At 42.6% G+C, this 19,312-nt stretch overlaps 1 protein-coding gene across 2 annotated transcripts in view; it reads left to right on the forward strand.

Moving 5' to 3' along the window:
- The window catches only part of LOC139370576 (mitogen-activated protein kinase kinase kinase kinase 3a), a 75,582-nt gene that overhangs the window by 26,046 nt on the left and 30,224 nt on the right, over window positions 1-19,312 (forward strand). For both annotated transcript variants that reach the window (XM_071110152.1, XM_071110153.1), the window contains exons 3-12: window positions 6,490-6,580; window positions 7,167-7,231; window positions 9,427-9,482; window positions 10,169-10,216; window positions 10,802-10,844; window positions 11,539-11,611; window positions 14,391-14,522; window positions 15,170-15,232; window positions 15,656-15,737; window positions 17,126-17,248. In XM_071110152.1, coding sequence (XP_070966253.1) covers window positions 6,490-6,580; window positions 7,167-7,231; window positions 9,427-9,482; window positions 10,169-10,216; window positions 10,802-10,844; window positions 11,539-11,611; window positions 14,391-14,522; window positions 15,170-15,232; window positions 15,656-15,737; window positions 17,126-17,248 — 776 coding nt within the window. The remainder of the gene's footprint in view (window positions 1-6,489; window positions 6,581-7,166; window positions 7,232-9,426; window positions 9,483-10,168; window positions 10,217-10,801; window positions 10,845-11,538; window positions 11,612-14,390; window positions 14,523-15,169; window positions 15,233-15,655; window positions 15,738-17,125; window positions 17,249-19,312) is intronic.

Raw genomic sequence — 19,312 nt, forward strand, 5'->3', positions numbered from 1 at the left:
CACTCCATTGCGATGAGCGGTCTCCTACTTTTGAGCTACCTATAACACTATTTACAAGTCAACCGATCACTCTAACGCCTCTTAATATGAAATCGGAGAGGTTCGGATAGATGTAAGCCTTATCACGACAATATTTAATGACAAAGTGGAGCTATTACTTTATTGCTTATACCTATCCAATCCTTTCAGATCTACAAAAGGGTGGCTAGGAGTCAATGTGGAATTCTCATTTTGTACAGTCATATGATATTATATTGGTATTTTACTGATTCTAATAGGTATGGTGCTATTTAGAATCCGAATCAAACAACAACTCGATACATCTTATTAACATTTTGGTCTTGGTCAACTTTCAGACTCATTTTACAGTTAACTGTTGATACTATAGTTGGGACGAACCAACCCAGGGAGTGGGAACTGGTGGGTGTAGGCTAGGCTAGAGACTAAAGAAATGTTTACTTACATTTTCTTGCTATAAATCAACAGGGATTCACTTTGAGTTTGGCTTGTGAGACTGGGTGGTAGGCTTGATGGACTGTGCGTGCACGTGAGTGTGTGTGTGCAAAATTGTGTGCGGTTATCTATGTGTGTGCGGGTGTGTGTACAGATATGCAGCCTGAGGCTTGTGGGGTACCATCTGACGTTGCGGCTGGTAAGAGTTCAGACAGGAAGAACTAGCTCCTATAGAAATAATGAACACTACTACATACAGCCCCTGCTCATGTGAAGCACGCTTGTGTGTGTTACCACTAATATTCAACTTTCAGGAAGTCCGTTAAATCTACAGTACAGAATAGGATCATAATTTGATTAACCCGTTGCAGGAGAATTTTCCTACAGTACAGGACATTTAAAACGTGTGGTGTATTTGCGGTTTTAAAAAGGCTTCTGAAGTTTGTAATTTCCCCTTTGACATTTCAGACTTCATTTTCCCTTACAAGAAAATGTATCAACCCCTACAAAAATGTCCATAAATTATAATGATTCACATTTCCTGTTGCTGCAGGATAATTTTCCTGCTGTAGCAAACTGGCTCAAATGAAGTTACTACATCTGTAGCTATCCAATGTTAACTTTCATAATTTTGTGTGTGTGTGTGCACGTGGGGCCGTGTGTGTTGTTGTCCTTGTACGTGAGTGTGTTCTTCAACAACCAAAGCTATTCTTGGGTGGAAGGTTGAGGGGTCAGTCAGTATTGAACCGCCCCCTGACTCTCCCAATCCTCTCCCTTTAATGTCAAACCACCTCTTTACCATATCCGCTGTGACAGCTCCTGCCTTGCTTTTGGTCGTGTGTCCCAAATGGCACCCTATTCCCTATTTAGGAAAGAATGAAATAATTGTGCACTACATAGGGAATTAGGGTTCCATTTTGGAAGCGGCTTTAGTATAAACACACAAGACTGGAGTATTTCTGCAAGGCTTTTGGACTGGGGGACCTCTGTCGTAGCGCTTCTAACGTTAAGAGGCACTATTGATTTGCTGCAACTTTCCTCTCCCTTCATGTGTCCGTTCTTGTAAGGACACTGCATAATTCTACAATAACAGGAATTGATTTGGGGTTTATTTGTAGTATATTTTTAGGTTGTGCTCGTGGTGCCATGGTCATTTCAAACATTTGATTTGCGTCAGTTGTATTATCATCCACAGCTGACTGTTAACCATGTTTTATTTATATAAAGGGATAGTAAGCCAAATGACAAAATTACATATTTGTAACCTTACCTTGTAAGCAGTCCTTACAGAGTATCATTGTCTTCTGCATGTAGTCACTCAAGGCACTTTTTTAAAAGCCCCCTTTATGAAAGACCATCAATGTTAGGTGTGTGAGCCTGTTTATCATAAAAGAACACTGTACTGTGACGTCTCTGTGTTGTTGGGAATTCCAGTCACTTCAAGGTTGCATTTCAAATGATTATTCCCTATATTGTGCACTACCTTTTACCGGGGCCCATTGGGTGGGGACTTATCATTTGTTACATATTCGTCGCCAAATCCACTGGCTCCAGATCATCTATAAGTCTCTGCTAGGTAAAACCCTGCCTTATCTCAGCTCACTGGTCACCATAACAACACCTACCCGTAGCACGCACTCTAGAATGTATATTTCACTGGTCATCCCCAAAGCCAACACTTCCTTTGGCTGCCTTTCCTTCCAGTTCTCTGCTGCCAATGACTGGCACAAATTGCAAAATCACTGAAGCTGGAGACTTATATCTCCCTCTCTAACTTTAAGCATCAGCTGTCAGAGCAGCTTACCGATCACTGTACCTGTACACAGCCAATCTGTAAATAGCCCATCCAACTACCTCATCCCAATGTTGTTATTTATCTTTTTGCTCTTTTGAACCCCATTATCTCTACTTGCACATCATCATCTGCACATCTATCACTCCAGGATTAATGCTAAATGTTAATTATTTTTGCCTCTATGGCCTATTTATTGCCTTACCTCCCTAATCTTCTACATTTGCACACACTGTACATAGATTTTCTATTGTGTTATTGACTGTATGTTTGTTTATGTGTAACTCTGTGTTGTTGGCCAGGTCACAGTTGTAAATGAGAACTTGTTCTCAACTGGCCTACCTGGTTAAATAAAAAAAATCAAGATGGGGTTTCTGATGTCGTTTGAACTTCCCTTGCGGATGTTTAGGGTTGAAATGCTTATTGTCTTCTTACAGTGCATTAGAGGTAGAGAATGCACTTGACAGGCCTTTGATGGTTTGCTAGATTGACGGTGACAATTGGAGCTGGAAAGTGGTCAGAAGCTTTAAAGCGAGAGAGGGAGAGAGTGTGTGTGTGTGCCCGCATTTATCAGGTGGACCACATGCGGTGGAGTTCAGCCCGGAGGTCTCTTATTAGCCATTCCTGCTAACGCAGTGCAGGAACCCCATCTAACATTCATGCTGCCAAGGTTTTCACCCTACCTCTTAAAATGCCAACAGCACGGCAACACGAGGGGAAGGTGCCACAATCCACCGTGACAGCGTGGAGTGACATGGAGGTGCTTGTCAGTACGCATCACGGCCAGGGCAGCTGGCACTCTTGACAGATGTCGCCATGATGTCCAGGAGTGCGTTTCGTGGCGACAGGGTCGATGGCTCGAGGTGTGTCGCCAATGCCAGGACCATGGGAACCTACGTAGGCTAGACATAGGCTGACAGATTGACTATTCATAGTGTGTGGAGTGGACACACACACACACACACACACACACACCCCCCAAGGGTGGGCGGCTAACACCCTCTAACATGTCACAGTTAACCAACGCCGGACACCATATTCAGCACCTTGTTATATCTGCCTGTCTGTTTCAATCTCAAATGTAAAACTGTTTCCCAAAGATGCTTTCAAAGCTTTAGCCCAACTAATATTCCCTAGCAACAGTTTGCTTTGGTCTAATTGGCTTATCTCGCTTTAGTGGCGTGTTGTGCAGAATTCAAAGAAGTCATTTCATATTTGCTTCTTTTTTTTTTTTTACTTGTTCCAATTTGTTCTAATTTGTGCTGTTTGATTTTCAGATGGCATCTCGGTCACAGTTTCCTTTTCATTTGGGCTGGCTGCCAGGCTTTATCTTCATCTTGTGCTTTGTGCTGTCCATGTACAGCCCAACAATCTGGCTTAGAGGCTGCCAAGATCTGTGTAACTGCTCCAATAGATCACAATCTGTTTCCATAAGGCCCCCTCCACCAAATCTGGATCCTGTTCATTAGGGCACGCAACGGGAAAAGTTTGAAAACATTTTGCAACGGAAAACCAAAATGAGCATTCCGTTTTTGAATTCCTTTTTTCTTCCGTTTGGTGCCTAATGAGCACAACCTTGATTGCTTCCAGTCGTCCATGGTATCTGCCAACTCTAAGCCATTTTCTGTTAGCCAACATGAGATTGTGGTTGTACAGCCATCACATTTATGTGGTCCTTGCTTGCTGTCAGTGTATGTGTGCATCCCAAAGGGTGCACCCTATTGCATAGTGCACTGCATTTGACCAGAGGCTTAAACTGCACCGGTCAGGGGGTAAAGCTGCAAAGAAACTGACCTTATGTCAGAGCTTAAGGGCAACTGCATTCCATTATCCTTGTGCTAAGGTAAGCTCTACTCTTCTGGGGTCAGCAATAAAAGTATTTATTCCTTGCCAAACATTCACTACTGTTTGCTAAATAGCCCAAATAAAAAACGACCATTTGGTCCATACAGTTACAATATGTAAGGTCTTAGTGACTAGAATGTTAATATTAAACACTGTTTTGTAACTGCAGATTAATACTTCATTCCATGTATTTGTAGGATATTATGATCAAAAAGAATAGAGTAAATGAATGACAGAAGAAAAAAATACTTTTAGAATGATTAATTGTTAACGCCATGTTCTTAACTTAAAAAAAACAACATGTAGGCAATTCAGCTTACATTACATCTCTGTAATAAGCCAGTAAACCTCCACTTGTGTTCTAAATATAACATATATTTATAAATAGTTTTGAGTCCAAAGACTGATTCTGTCAAGCTCGAGATAAGTGTGCAGGAGTTTATCCAAAGTCACTCCTTTGGTGTTAGCACATAGAGGCGATTGCAGTCAGTAGTAGGCTTCTCCCCCAGTCCTACATGCCCCATAGACACTGATCTTGGGTCAGTTTAGCCTTTTCCCAACGAATGGTTAACGTTATGATTGGAGCAGGAGACGCTGATCCTGGATCTGTACCTAGGGGAAACTTCACCCCCAGAGCATCCTACATAGTCAGCTCCTCTCTCCAATCCCCTCTGTGCTGGAAAAATGTCACCGCGTCACCGGAGAAGGACAGGCTCACCACGACAGGAAGCACCAGGGCCATCTGACCTTGGTCACTGTTGAAAGTGAATCCTAGGACACTCCCTCAGGAGGAGGCCGTAAGCAGAAAAAGACCCGCAAAACCCCCCCACCGATATTTCATTCATCATAGGGTTCGAGTAAACTTTCTACTTTTTTTTTGTTGTTGCTGCAGCGCCAACGCTATAGACAACCCTCGCTTTGCATATCCAGCACGTTACATACATGTTAATGAGCCATTACGTAAGCCAGCATACATATTTATTTTCATCTCTCATTGAGACTACAGAAGGAATTTTGAACGCGGAGCAAGCGACCGGCTTAGAAACATTGAATAGTGGCGAGAGAGATAAAGAGGGAGGTGTAAAAAAATAAATGGTCAGCTTTTTAATGAGGCCTGGAGCGTCCATCATTAAGCCAGCAGTCACACTAAAGTGACTTTGTTCTCTCTCGCGCTCCTCCAAAGCGTTTGTCCCGGCGCACACGTTTATAGACGTTGAGACCCGAGACGGAGATCAAGGTCAGCCCAGATCGGCGCCGTCAGGTCCACGAACCCCAGGGGACATTGGATGAGAATCTCTTTTTTTCGACAATCAACCAGGCCCCGCCGTCTGTCCCTCGGGCCAATCGAAGGCGAGGGAGAGCTTCATGGGCAGTCATTTCTCGTTAAAGCCAATAATCGTGCCCTGCTTCTTCCTCTGAAGAAGCATCGGGTGGAGCTGCGCTCAATAGCTCTGCCTGGGAGAAATGCGCTGACCTAGCAACAGTGCTAGTGCTAACTTGCTGATGGAGAGTGCCGGGTTTGAATGTGCAGCACGCATCCCATATTGACAGAGCTGCTAAAAACGAAAAGCAAGCATCCCCAGCGGGTTTTCGTCAAGGGCTATTCACTGCCGCCTTGTCATTAAGATAATTTCTTATCTGTGAGTGTGTGCATGTGTTTTGATTGTGTGTTTTGAGTGCACCCTCAAGGAGACAGGCCCCCACCAAAACATAGCTTCTATTGGTTTCTATTTCCCCAGTTTCCAAGCCCATCCCGTTCCCCTGCGTTAGAATAGCGTTGAGTGTCGGGAAACACTGGCCTTCTGGTGGTGTTGACAAGCTGCCAAAAGGAATATTCCCAGCCTGTGTAATTATGATCTGTGGAATTGATTCCCCTCAGTGATCGTAGTTGGACGTCGTGCGGCTCATTGATTCTGAGATGTATGGTCCTCATTTGGGAGGTGTGGAGCTTAATGTTTGCAGTGATAGCTTTGCCAGTTTGACAGATGCCTTCATCAAAAGGGACTAGCATAGATTACAAATAACGCATTGATTCTGCTAAATCAATCCTCCGAGCCATTATCTCTGCACATCCGGGTCAGTATGCAGACTAATGCACAGTTGGTACTTGTTTAGAGACAGAGAGGAGTCTACTTACTTTTTTTTGGCCAATTCTGTAAGTTCCCAGCTAGTCTTGCCAGAGTGCTTTGGTTCAGCGAGGTGGTTTAAGCGTGTGTCTGCATCAAAACATTAATAATTCAAACTTATTTTATTCATGTAGAAGCAACTGAAGTTCCTTTTAAAGTCATTCAAGTGTGTTTACATACGTTTGTGTATGTGTTTATAAATGTGTGTTTATGTACATATGTGAATTTGTCTCTCTCCTCACCTGCTCTCTCACGTCTGCCGTCTCTCCACAGGGGAGGACTTCGTGGTGGTGCAGCAGGAAATCGTCATGATGAAGGACTGCAAGCACTCTAACATCGTGGCCTACTTTGGCAGTTACTTAAGGTAGCATATTTAAAGGCCCGCACCCCGCGCTCCCTCCGTCACCATCCCTAACCTACCCTACCCTACCCTTCCCTCCACCCCTGCCCTGGCTCAGTCAATTCCCAGCCACTTACAGGCTAGGAAGTATACACACACACACACACACACACACACCACACACCACACACACAGGCTCAGCGTGGTCTTACTCCACTGCAGTCAAGCTACAGTCAGAGCCTCTGGTCCAACCTAGCCGCACTAACGCTAGCTAGCGATGTGGCTAATTGCTAGCTCTAGGGAAATGCTTTGTATTGAACTGCTTAAGACAAGGGGAGGTGGAGAGTGGCCATACTGAGAAGTTGCAGGGGCTGAAGAGAGGGAAGTTTCAACGCGTTGGTTGCCCGGAAGGCGGTTGTGGCCTAATAGCCAAACCGCATCATGCTGTGTCACGACCTACAAAAGACTCCCAAAAGCAGTCATCCTCCTCATACTCTCGCTCTACCCCCCCAGACTCCACCCCGCCCCCTAGGGTTTGGTTTTTACTCAGACTATTTTGAGACGTACAGTATCGATTGTAATGTCATTGGTTTCCTTTTGCTCTTTACAGGAGAGATAAATTATGGATATGTATGGAATATTGCGGGGGAGGGTCCCTACAAGACATATATCATGGTAAGTATACACAACAACATACACACACATATTTGAAAAAATGACAGTTGGTTCAACCGGTACAATGAAGCCAAATTCAATACGTTTCAGTGTGTGGTTTTAAGCTAATTCCTCACTCAAGCTAAGCGTCCTCTTACTAGGGGTACGTCCCAAATGGCACCCTATTCCCTTTATAGTACACTACTTTATGCCACGGCCCAGAGGGAATCGGTTGCCGTGTAGGAAGTAACCTAGCTCCTACCACATAACCAGACAGACAGTTAACAGATTCTTTACTCTTTTTCTTCTTCTTGTCTTGGTCGTTAAAGGGAGAATCTGCAGTTGCTACGTCCATTTTTGGACTTTAAAAGAGATGATATATATACCCATTTTAATTTGGGAAGGATATAATTTATAAATTGCCTTGCGCTTAGTTCAACTGTCTTACCCCAACACAACCCAAAATATAAGCTGGTTTTACTCCAATGTTTGTAAACATTGTAAGTTGTAAACAAACACTGTATAGGTTTAAAACATGGCTAAAACTATAAGTTTGATGTCATGGATGGTCAGTCCTTTCATCCATAGCATCCATCTATACATTGGAGTAGTTACATTTCTCCAGGCCTCATCCCGGAGTTGTGTACGAAAGCAGTGGTGGCATGACGTCTTTGTAATTGTTTGAACTGCAGATTGCCCATTTAAAGCACAGGTCATTAGAGCGGCTGTCTTAAGCAGCTGCTGTCGCACTTGTGCGCGCACACACATACACTCACAGAGACCGTGTTGATTCTGCTCTTAATGACTGTGCTGGGCTCAGTCGTCTGCGAGGCCCCTCGTTAGAGAGACAGAACAGCAGTCGACACCGCCAAGTACCGTTGATCTCAGCCTCCCACATATCAGCTCCCCGCTGCCACGGAGACGACGTGCTGATCGTAATGTCCCCAACCCAAGGCTCCGTCTACGTCTCCGGTGTAAATAGAGGGTCCCCGAAACGGAAGGTGTCTGAAATGCCCTGTAGTTTCGTTGTGTCGTTACATTCCTTGGACCTTTTAACCTCAGTTGTTTTAGATGTTGGGTATTTTTAACAAGGTTTTAGACCCGCCCTGTAGGCAGGTGGCGGGGGAGGTCAAGGGGGCATGTCAATAGTCTAACATAGCTTCCTCTCCGTCTGCATTGATCTGAACATGGAGGATAGGTGAAAGCAGTATGGTAGACCATAGCTGGGAGTATGCTGTCAACTGTATAGGTTCTTTCAGGTCAGTGCCGATGAAAGAAAGACAGAATATAAAGGTAGGAGGTCATTTTCAACTGAGTTTCCCAATTGAAACAGGGTCAATGAGTTGCCAGCTAACCTGTGTAAATATTTGGAATTAACGTCATCATTTTTTGGAAAGATAAGCTTGAAATGGGAATGTTATAATTGATTGAACTGACTAACTTGGTGACCCTGCTTTTTGATATACCCCTTAGAGGCCTAAGAGAACGTTAGTTTAATTAGCCCTGTCATGGGACTGACTGCACCTTTTAATCAGACCCCAATCAACTGGTGCGATCATGGCTTGCAATCTACTTTGTAGAGACTCTAAGAAGATTAGCCTCTCAACGGTATGGCCAAAGCCCTCACACAGCCTAGGATTGAAGCAGGATGGTGTATGATGCGTGTTCTCACTCAAACTGAAGACAGACAGACGGACGGGCGAGCAAATTCCAGAGGATCATGTTTGAATAGACAGTTGTTTTATTTGTTTATACAGGCGATCTCATTGAGAATATGCCGTTTCCTATATAGTACTATAAATGATATTGAAGTCGAAGAAGAATCTAGCTCTATCTAATTCAATAGCAAATCTATTTTTTGTTCTGTTTTAAATAGGGTTCTGTTGTGCCTGGTCTGTTCTATAGCCCCAATAATCACCTTGAAATAACCTAACGTTGCCAGGTAAAGCTGTCAGATCAACATCCAGTTGTGGACCCTATTGTTGATTTGATGTGATTTGGTTGACGCTGGGGTTAAATGACACAAATACTTCAAATGTGGCTTGAAATGCTGATATGTGCCCAAATAAGACCTTTAGCTTAAACAATATTAAAGATAGACATGATACATTTGAGTTCAGGTACCAGATGTTGTCTCAGGCACCAACGGCCGAGGTACGTTTTAATAAAGCACGTGTGCTTCTCAGGCTCCAACTATGTCTCTCCTTATCTTTCAGTGACGGGGCCTCTCACAGAATCACAAATAGCCTACGTGTCTCGAGAAACTCTTCAGGTACGTCAATTCAGTTTGCCTCCTCCAAACGCTCAAGCGTTCACTCTTCTTCTGACACACGTCTTTCATCTCAAAGTGTAGCCTTTGAACGTCCTCTTACCTTTGATTTGACCCATCCACTCGAAATGAGACTGAAAGCAGCCTTTAGCAATAGGAAAGGAAAGGGAGATACCTAGTCAACTGAATGCCTTCAACTGAAATGTGTCTTCGGCATTTAACCCAACCCCTCTGAATCAGAGAGCTGCGGGGGGCTGTCTCAATCGACATCCACGTCTTTGGCGCCCGGGAAACAGTGGGTTAACTGCCTTGATCAGGGGCAGAATGACAGATTTTTACCTTGTCGGTTTGGGGATTCGATCCAGAAACCTTTCGGTTACTGACCCAATGCTCTAACCAGTAGTCGACCTGCATAGCAACATCGTAAGGACTATTGTTGTCATTGATTTGTTTGATTTTGATACACAACTATTATACCATAATAAATCCCATCTTTAGAAATCACCCTAAATAATAACCAGACTATTGCTTTCCTGGTTAAATGACAATGCTCTCATGCTTTGGAAAAGTATATGTGGCTGATTTTGGTTGGATGTAAATGGGCTAAAAAGGGACAACATATTAGGATGGGATATTATTTGTGAAGAGGTCAATGGACTGACTCACTGTAGGCATGTTTCCCTCCACAGGGTCTCTACTATCTACACAACAAAGGGAAAATGCACAGAGACATAAAGGTAAGGTGGGAAAATGGCACATTGTAGCAGGAATACATGGCTTCCATTGCATAGAATAGAGTGCACAAAGACAAAGGTAAGGTGGGAATGGGACAATAACCGTTTCAAGCAGGAATACATTGTGTAGATTAGGATAGAATAGAGGTTATTGTCCTCTTTATTAAGGAAGTCATTTTACACAAGCTTGTACGCACACACAAATAGACAACACCTTTACCCAGACATGTACAATTACATAGACAGTGGTTTTAGTGTCCTCCTCTGGAATTTCTTGGCATAGATGTGCAATAGCCATTATAAAAACATTTCTGACACTAATGGCCACCATTTTAATCCCCACAAGACATCTTTCAAAGTCACTCCAGGCTTTTCCCGTGTCGGTCTTTCCCCTGTGAAGTTTCCTTTTGATAGATGGCCTTGTTAAGAGACTGCTGCAGAAATGAAGTTGCACTGAAAATGTGCAGATACAAGTTAGTTATATGTTGTTGAAGGGGAAAAATAGGTCAAAACGTACTAAGCGCTTCCATAGGCCTATGCAACTGCAGATCCATTGTGACGTTCTGATCTTCTTTTATGTGCACAAAGGGAGCAAACATACTGTTGACAGACAACGGGTACGTCAAACTAGGTAAGGAGTCCCGGCGTGCAACTGTTTTCTTTGATGTGTGTTTCAATATGATGAATCATGGCAAGTTGATGAGCGCGTGAATCCTCACCTGGCGAAGATTGACAAGCTGTTAATTGCGCTTGGCTGTGAAGAGCACCTTCTGCTTTCACATTCTGTCTCTCTGTCTGTCCTCTCTCTCTCTCTCTCTTTCTGTGTGTGTGTGTGCGTGCTTTCCTATTCAATGTGTGTAGTAGGCGAAATCGAGTCTGCGACGCACACACAGCTTGGACAGTGATAATTGTATCAGTGCTAACACTACACTTTATATCGTATTCCTTTTGGAAGGAACCCCATTCCTGCGGCAGCTTACAAAAGATGTATAATTATTACAATACATGAGCATTGCATGATTTGAATTGATTTCAACATCGTTATGCATAATTATGCATAGTTTATCATCATCAAACGTGTATTAGAAGTTCACTGTATTCATGATAAACTGTTGTTGATTGCATTTGGACATTTATTAGCCATTTATTCCTGATAAACTGTTACTGTATTAATGTAACTCTGACTTTAAACAAATCATTTACAAATCATTCATTGGTGAGTAACGACATGTTAATAAAAATGCACAATTAATTATGCTTAATGGAGGCCTCATGTAGATATAACTACAAAGTCAGGCTTCTCACGTCTTTCTTTTCCTCTGCAGCTGACTTTGGCGTCTCGGCCCAAATCACGATGACCATTGCCAAGAGAAAATCCTTCATCGGCACACCTTACTGGTAACGTCCTTCATCACTTCCCCCCCTTCTATCGATTCTCTCTCTCTCCCTTGATACCCAAGTCAGGGGAATCTATCCATGGATCTATCGTCCGCCATTTTGTCAAGCAGGATATGAATGTGCCCTTCAATTGATTTTAAAAGGTGTTGGACCCCTTAGAGCCGATTTCCGCGGCCCGCATAATGAAAACATCCCCATCAAAATCTATCAGTTTAGGTTAGAGAGATGTTTTTTCTGCATTGCATCTGCCGATGTTGCCCTTTCGCATATGCAGTAATAGGTGGTAGAGCTAGAGCGGTGTTTGTCGGACCATGAGACATCCCGAAAATTGGTCTTCTTACGAAAACGTCTGTAGCGTTCGAACGGTTTGGCCTACAAAAACCATTACGACTATTGAAAGATGAGACGCACAAACACGATGGCGTTCTCTGTTTTGCTATACGGCCCCCACAAGCCTCACAAGACTTGTCTGAAAGTACCAGTTGAAACATTTTTTATGTAAGTGTATATATGGAGAAAGTTTAGTGACAAATTAGGGCTTAAATACACATTTCAATGCGTGTCTGTCACCAGAAATTTTCACAGTTTGAGAATGCTTGACAAAAAGATATGCAAGTCTAAACATGTTTTGCATTGCAAACTACAAAGCTAGTAGAATATATATATTTGTTTTTTCTAAACCCAATCCAGCCCCTTACCCTAAACTGGGTTCGTATCCTAACCCCAATCCAGCCCCTTACCCTAAACTGGGTTCATTTCCTAACCCCAATCCAGCCCCTTACCCTAAACTGGGTTTGTATCCTCACCCCAATCCAGCCCCTTACCCTAAACTGGGTTCGTATCCTCACCCCAATCCAGCCCCTAACCCTAAACTGGGTTTGTATCCTCACCCCAATCCAGCACCTTAACCTAAACTGGGTTCGTATCCTCACCCCAATCCAGCCCCTTACCCTAAACTGGGTTCATATCTTAACCCCAAAGCTGACCCTTACCCTAAACCATGTTGGTATTTAAATCCTGACCCTACCTTTCCCATCACACTCTTTCCCTGCTTTGAGCCCACCCCTCTTTATTCATGTTTTGTTTAGTCTGATGTTTTGTTTTGACTCCTAATTTGTAGTTTTTCTTTTTAATATCTATAAAGCGCAATGTAATTAAAAAAATAAATAAATCAGGGGCAGAACAACATATTTTTACCTTGTCAGCTCGGGGATTCTATCTTTCAACCTTTCGGTTACTAGTCCAACGCTCTAACCACTAGGCTACTTGCCGCCCCATATATAGTCCCACGTATTATTATAATTATTATGCTTGGGGAAAACCAAACACTGCATTCCACAGTAAGAACCTCATACCAACAGTCAAGTATGGTGGTGGGAGTGTGATGGTGTGGGTATGCTTTGCTGCCTTAGTACCTGGACGACTTGCCTTAATAGAAGGAACCATGAATTCTGCTCTGTATCAGAGAATTCTACAGGAGAATGTCAGGCCATCCATCTGTGAGCTGAATCTGAAGTGCAGCTGGGTCATGCAGCAAGGCAATGATCCAAAAACACACAATCAAGTCTACATGAAAATGTCTAAAAAGCAACACATTTTTAGTTTTGGAATGGCCTATTAATGTCCAGACCTAATCCCAAATGAGATGATGTGGCAGGACTTGAAACAAGTAGTTCATGCTTGAAAACCCACAAGTGTTGCTGAGTTACAGCAGTTCTGCATGTAAGAGTGGGCCACAACTCCTCCACAGCGACGTGAGAGACTGATCAACAACTACAGGAAGTGTTAGGTCGGAGTCATTGCAGCTAAAGGTGGAACAAACAGTTATTGGCACAGGAGCATTGGGTGTTGCATAACTTTGTTTATGAAATAAATATGTAATTGTTGTGTTATCTGTTCACTCAGGTTCCCTTTATTTGATATTAGGTTTTGATTGAAGATCTGATAACATTCAGTATCAAAAATATGCAAAAATAGAGAAAATCAGAAAGGGGGAAATACCTTTTCACAGCACTGTAGGACAGACACTTCAGAACAAACTTCCTTTAGATTTTTTGGGGGGCTACTATCTGTTGTTCCATGTAGTGACTGTTATTCAATATGTTCGTATGGGCTCATTTTATTATGGGCTAGTTTTAATTCATTTTTTTATATTTCAAGGGGTCTTAAAATTCTAAATCAAATAACTAAAGGATCTTTGGTATGACCTTAAAACAATTCCATATGTTAGCTTAGTAGAATCCCCGCCCAGCTTATGCAGGGCTTCGACTCTAGTCTAGGGAGTTAACGAGTCAAACATATTCTGATTTATATTGATTGATGATGGGCGGCAGGTAGCCTAGTGGTTATGCGCGTTGGGCCAGTAACCGAAAGGTTGCTGGTTTCAATCCCTGAGCCAACTAGGTGTGTCTATGCCCTTGAGCAAGTAACTTAACCCTAATTGCTCCTGTAAGTTGCTCTGGATAAGGCCATTTTGGGGCCTTAAGCGAGATTTGGGTGGGTTGCCACCCCTGACCATGGGGGCAAAACATTTTAGTGGCCCCCCACTTGGCGGCTCTAGTGGTTGCGCCACCGCTAAACAAAAGTTTTGAAATATTTACAAAATGTGTTCATATTTCTAAACATTTATAAGCAAGTTATTGGCACAGTTGGTGATACAGTGTGAGTTGAGCGATCAGTGTGAGTTGGTTGAGATGACCCTGTAGTGTTAATTGCTATTGACTGTGCCAAGGCTATGTGGTGAACGGTTCATTTGACTGAGCTGACTCCCTGTGTGCAGGATGGCACCCGAGGTGGCAGCCGTGGAGAGGAAGGGCGGGTACAACCACCTGTGCGACATCTGGGCAGTGGGCATCACCGCCATCGAGCTGGCAGAGCTGCAGCCGCCCATGTTCGACCTTCACCCGATGAGGTTAGTGTTTGGACTCGTTGGTATCAGACCAGGGTCCTTTTCTCTTTCTTTTTTTAAAGGAGAGTGGACTCTCCTTTCCTATTTTGTTGTTTTTGACAGAGACCGTTATGAAATGAAGAGCAGACAGAGAGAAGGGGCCAGTAGGTGCCGGGATTCTTATCCATACAGGCAGGGGAATCGTATACACTCACACCCCACATATGTATTTGGACAGGGAAGCATATCTTTTTTGGGGCTCTATACCCAAGGATTTTGGATTTGAGATAGTACAGAATGGCACCTTTTATTTGAGGTTATTTTCATACTTACATACTTCATACTTCATACTCATACATACTCTGTTTTAGCGTTAAGAAATTAAAGCACTTTATGTAGCTAGTCCCCCATTTGAAGAAGTCTGTAGTATTCGGAGAAATTCACTTATAGTGTATTGAAGTAGTCAAAAGTTAGTTATTTGGTCCCATATTTCTAACATGCAATGACTCTACGAACTCGTTGTATGCATTTGCAGAACATAGAGAAAGCAGAACATCATTATTTTAAATGTATGCTTAGTAAGTTAGCACCTCTGAGTAAAAGCAAGGATTGTAAGTGTAAGGACTGATTTCCTTAAATACACAACTGCACTTTTTTTTTTTTCCCCTCAGGGCCCTGTTTTTAATGACCAAAAGTAACTTCCAGCCACCCAAGTTGAAAGACAAGGTGAAGTGGTAAGTGTCTTTTAGGGTTGCTGCCTGCAACATTACCTACACTCTGGCCAGTTCTATTTCACTACTTGAACACACCGTCCTCTCCCACCCCAACTCTTATACATTAGAACTGGATGGGAAAAAAAGATGTAATACAATATTAACGAATCAAATCAAAATGCTGCTAAAATATTAACAGTCAGACACGCCTGTCACGGCGTTAAAGGAGCCTCAGATTCGTGTCGATGTCATTGGACTCCGAGAAAGGCTGTTTTTTTGTGGAGAGGGGCTGGAGAATTGACAGCCTAACTTGAATTACACATAATATGGGGTCAGGTTTTATCCCAAAGAGGTTTGATCGTTATTAGCATATAAATGGAATATTTATGATCGAATGGGCGGAATATATATTTTTTTAATCCAATTTCGTTCTCTCTCCCCAAGGACCAGTAATTTTCATCATTTTGTAAAGATATCGTTGACGAAAAATCCAAAGAAAAGGCCCTCTTCAGACAAGCTGCTGCAGGTAAGATGATCAGCAATGGGATTGTAGTGACGTCATTGTGTAGATCAAGGGATTTGGTTGCCGCAGTGACAACCCATAGAGCATTGTTTGTAAGTAACCCTTTCAAATGTTCAAGGTCAAGATTTAGTGAAATAGTGTGAATATTTGGAACTAGAGCCCTCTTTGCATTTGTTATATGTAGACTGGTTAAACGGGCAATATGAAGTTTAAACAGTAACACAGCAGTCACTGTTTTTGTACACAGCTGAGGGATGGTGCTGGAGAAATGTAACCACTCAAATGTATAGAAAGAGCTAACGGGTGCAAGGACTGACCATTCATGATACTGTATCAAAATTATAGTTTTAAAGGTATACAGTTTTTTTTTGTTGTTGTTGTAAAAACAAGCTTATATTTTGGGTTCTGATAGGGTACGACAGTTGAGCTAAGCTCATGAGGCAGTTAAAATATCCCTCAAGAATCAATGGGTAAAAATTATTTAAAAGCCTGAAAAAGGATGTTGCAATCGCAGAAAGTGCTGCAGTTTTTACATAGCAACTCTTATTTACTAGTAGCCTGAGGTTTGTGTTCTTAGAACTCTCCCATGTTTATTACTCAAATAAACATGGACAGAGGAACCCTTCTAACTCTTACAATGTCAAACGTTTAAAAACAAAAAATATCTTAGAAATCTTGTTTATCAAATCATTTGAATATCTACTGCACTTATAGTGCCTTTTGCACATTACTCTTTAGCCTTTTAATAATCTATTGCACTAGCATGTGATAAAAACAGGATAATATCTTGTGTCATGCTTGTCTGAGACAAATGGCACCGTATTCCCTATATAATGCACTACTTGAACAGGGCCCATATTTGGGACGCAGCCTAAATGTTTTGTGTCTGTCTAGTGTTTGTATATCAGTTCATATCAGATGCACCACTTTAGCCCTGAATTGAATTGTCCTGAGGGATGGATAAAGTTGTATCTTATCTCATCTTAGATAACATTTTCCCCATGCCAAGCCAACTCCTATTTTATTCAACTGCTGTTTGGCTCAAGAGGGAACAACCACGGCAGGAAATGTATTTATCATTTTTTAAATAATTGAGTGCTATGATTAATTTGATAATATAGGTACAAAAAAAAAGGAGTTTTATTCGATTGCATTTCTCATAATGCAATCTTTCTGACACATGGATTTTCTTGACTGGATCTGGCTTTTCTGTTCCATAGTCTCCTACAGTTAGTACCAGTCCCAGATCTGTTTGTATAGTCTTACCAACTGCTATGGTCATTGCCCCACCAATAACCATAGGATTTGTCAAGGCAGCACAAACAGATCCGAGACCAGGCTTTCCTACAGTATAAACTCAGCTTCATTGTTGTCCCCTGATGTTTCCCCAGCATCCCTTTGTCTCGCAACCCCTGAGTCGAACGCTGGCCATCGAGCTCTTGGACAAGGCCAGCAACCCGGACCACTCCTCCTACGACGACCACTTAGATGACGAGCCCGAGGAGCCTGAGGAGGTACAGTGGAGCTGCAGACACTCAATCAGAACCAGTAACCTTTGCCTCTAGCGAGGGGGCTAGTCTGTTTCTGCTATCTTGCCAACTCCTTGCGTCAATCCAAACATTTGGCATGACTATTCCATAAGGAGTTGGCAAGATAGCAGAAACAGATTGGCACCTAGGCTAGGTTGCCTCGGAGGTTGCCATTTTAAAATGGTGACATCGATTCTCACAGCGGAATAGTAATAATTTAGATTAGTGTTTTCTTACCTGTATGGTTACCGGTTTTGATTGATCAAGGCCCTAAATAATTTTAATTGACTGTAGTGGACAATAATTGGTTATAGAGCATCTACTGTACTTTGTCATACAGAACATTTTGTCACTGTAGGTTTTAGGGGTCAATTTAGTCTGTGTATAATGCACAGCAAGAGCTTGACGAGAGTGCTTTTGCTATTCATAGCCACGGTATTCACACTCAGCAGTACTTTCTGTCGTTGCCAATATTATACTAGAATACACTGACTGAACATTCTGTCCTGTTCATTGGCACACTTAAATGCATATTTGTTAGACAAATTACAGAATGTATAATATTATACAGCATCTATATATTTTTGTTTTAATTTTGAAGATGTACTAGCCTTAGCATAAGTGTTAATTAGCCTCTTATCTTCTTGCAATTTAAAAAAAAAAATCAAATGTACACGTCACTAATTCCAAAACCTTGCACTGTCCCTTTAACTGGCAGCAGTCACTTTGTCCAAGGTCCATAATACCTGTCTGTAGGTGTTGACTCTGTGCCTTAAAGGAATTCTTTAGGCCGTCTCAACCCCTGCCCTGTCCTCAACTGCTCCGGGGTAAAGTTTCCCCCGGGTACAGATCTATGATCCCTTCCCCCAATCCTAACCTTATCCATTAGTGGGGGAAACGCAAAACTGACCTGAAGATCAGCATCTAAGGGCAATTTCACTCTACTCCTCCTCATCTCCTCTCATCAGTTGGGCTGAGTGTATCTGCATCTCTCCTTCGCCCTTAGTCGAAATACAAGAGGGTCGTTTGGCTCATACTGGGGTGTGTTTCAACCTGTTGACCCCTCCCTTTCTCTGCAACTCCCACGTATTGCCGTTGGCAGAGAGGTACCGTGTGTGTGTGTGTGGAGGCATTGTGGGCTTGTGTTTGCCTGCTCTGGTAAATTAGATTGTGTGGACACAGACATAGATGTTTTGTGCATGAGAAGTGTGTTACTTCAGAAATGGACATGTGCTGAAATGGTTTGATGTGGAGAATGGTGTGATACCATTGGGTCCTTGCTGAAGCTAAAATGTATGCTAAACCTTTTGAGTACTTAGTCCCACTTTACAGTGGGTGACCATAATACATATTTACATCAGGTAGTGTAATTACAGTGTAGATACTGTAGCTCTACATGTAAATACAAAAGGTATCGGAGACACTTATTGTAAATTGGAACCAAATGCTATTTGTAGACCCGTGTGGCTCAGTTGGTGGAGCATGGCGCTTGCAACGCCAGGGTTGTGGGTTCAATTCCCACGGGGGACCACAAGAAAAAGTATGAAACATGTATGCACTCACTACTGGATAAGAGCATCTGCTAAATTAATCAAATATAAAATACAGACAAGAATGATCCTATAATATATGCTGGTGAAGGTCCTTCAACCGCCCTTCGTTTCCGACAGTTTGGCTAAATGCTTTTAGTCTCTTCTTCAAAACGCAGTGAAGGATGTCATTCAACTGTCATTTTGTGCCCTGGAACTGTCAGTTCCACTGTGAGCCCTTCACATAAAGTAAAGTGCATGTCCTCTGATGCACGAGGGAGGACACACTGCTAAATAAATAACAGTGGAAGCCATCCTGGGACTACCTTGGCTGCCGCCAAGTGTCACCCTAGTCCCTACGTAGTGCACTGCCGTCAAAATTAGTGCACTATATAGAAAAAATTAGTGCACTATATAGGAAATGGGGAGCCATTTGGGATGCACACTTATTGATTTTCCCCACAGGGCTTAGCGACCCCCCCCCCCACCCAGAAGAGCCATTTTCATTACGCATGTGTCA

This window comes from Oncorhynchus clarkii, chromosome 17 (assembly GCF_045791955.1).
Source record: "Oncorhynchus clarkii lewisi isolate Uvic-CL-2024 chromosome 17, UVic_Ocla_1.0, whole genome shotgun sequence".
Classification (NCBI taxonomy): domain Eukaryota; kingdom Metazoa; phylum Chordata; class Actinopteri; order Salmoniformes; family Salmonidae; genus Oncorhynchus; species Oncorhynchus clarkii.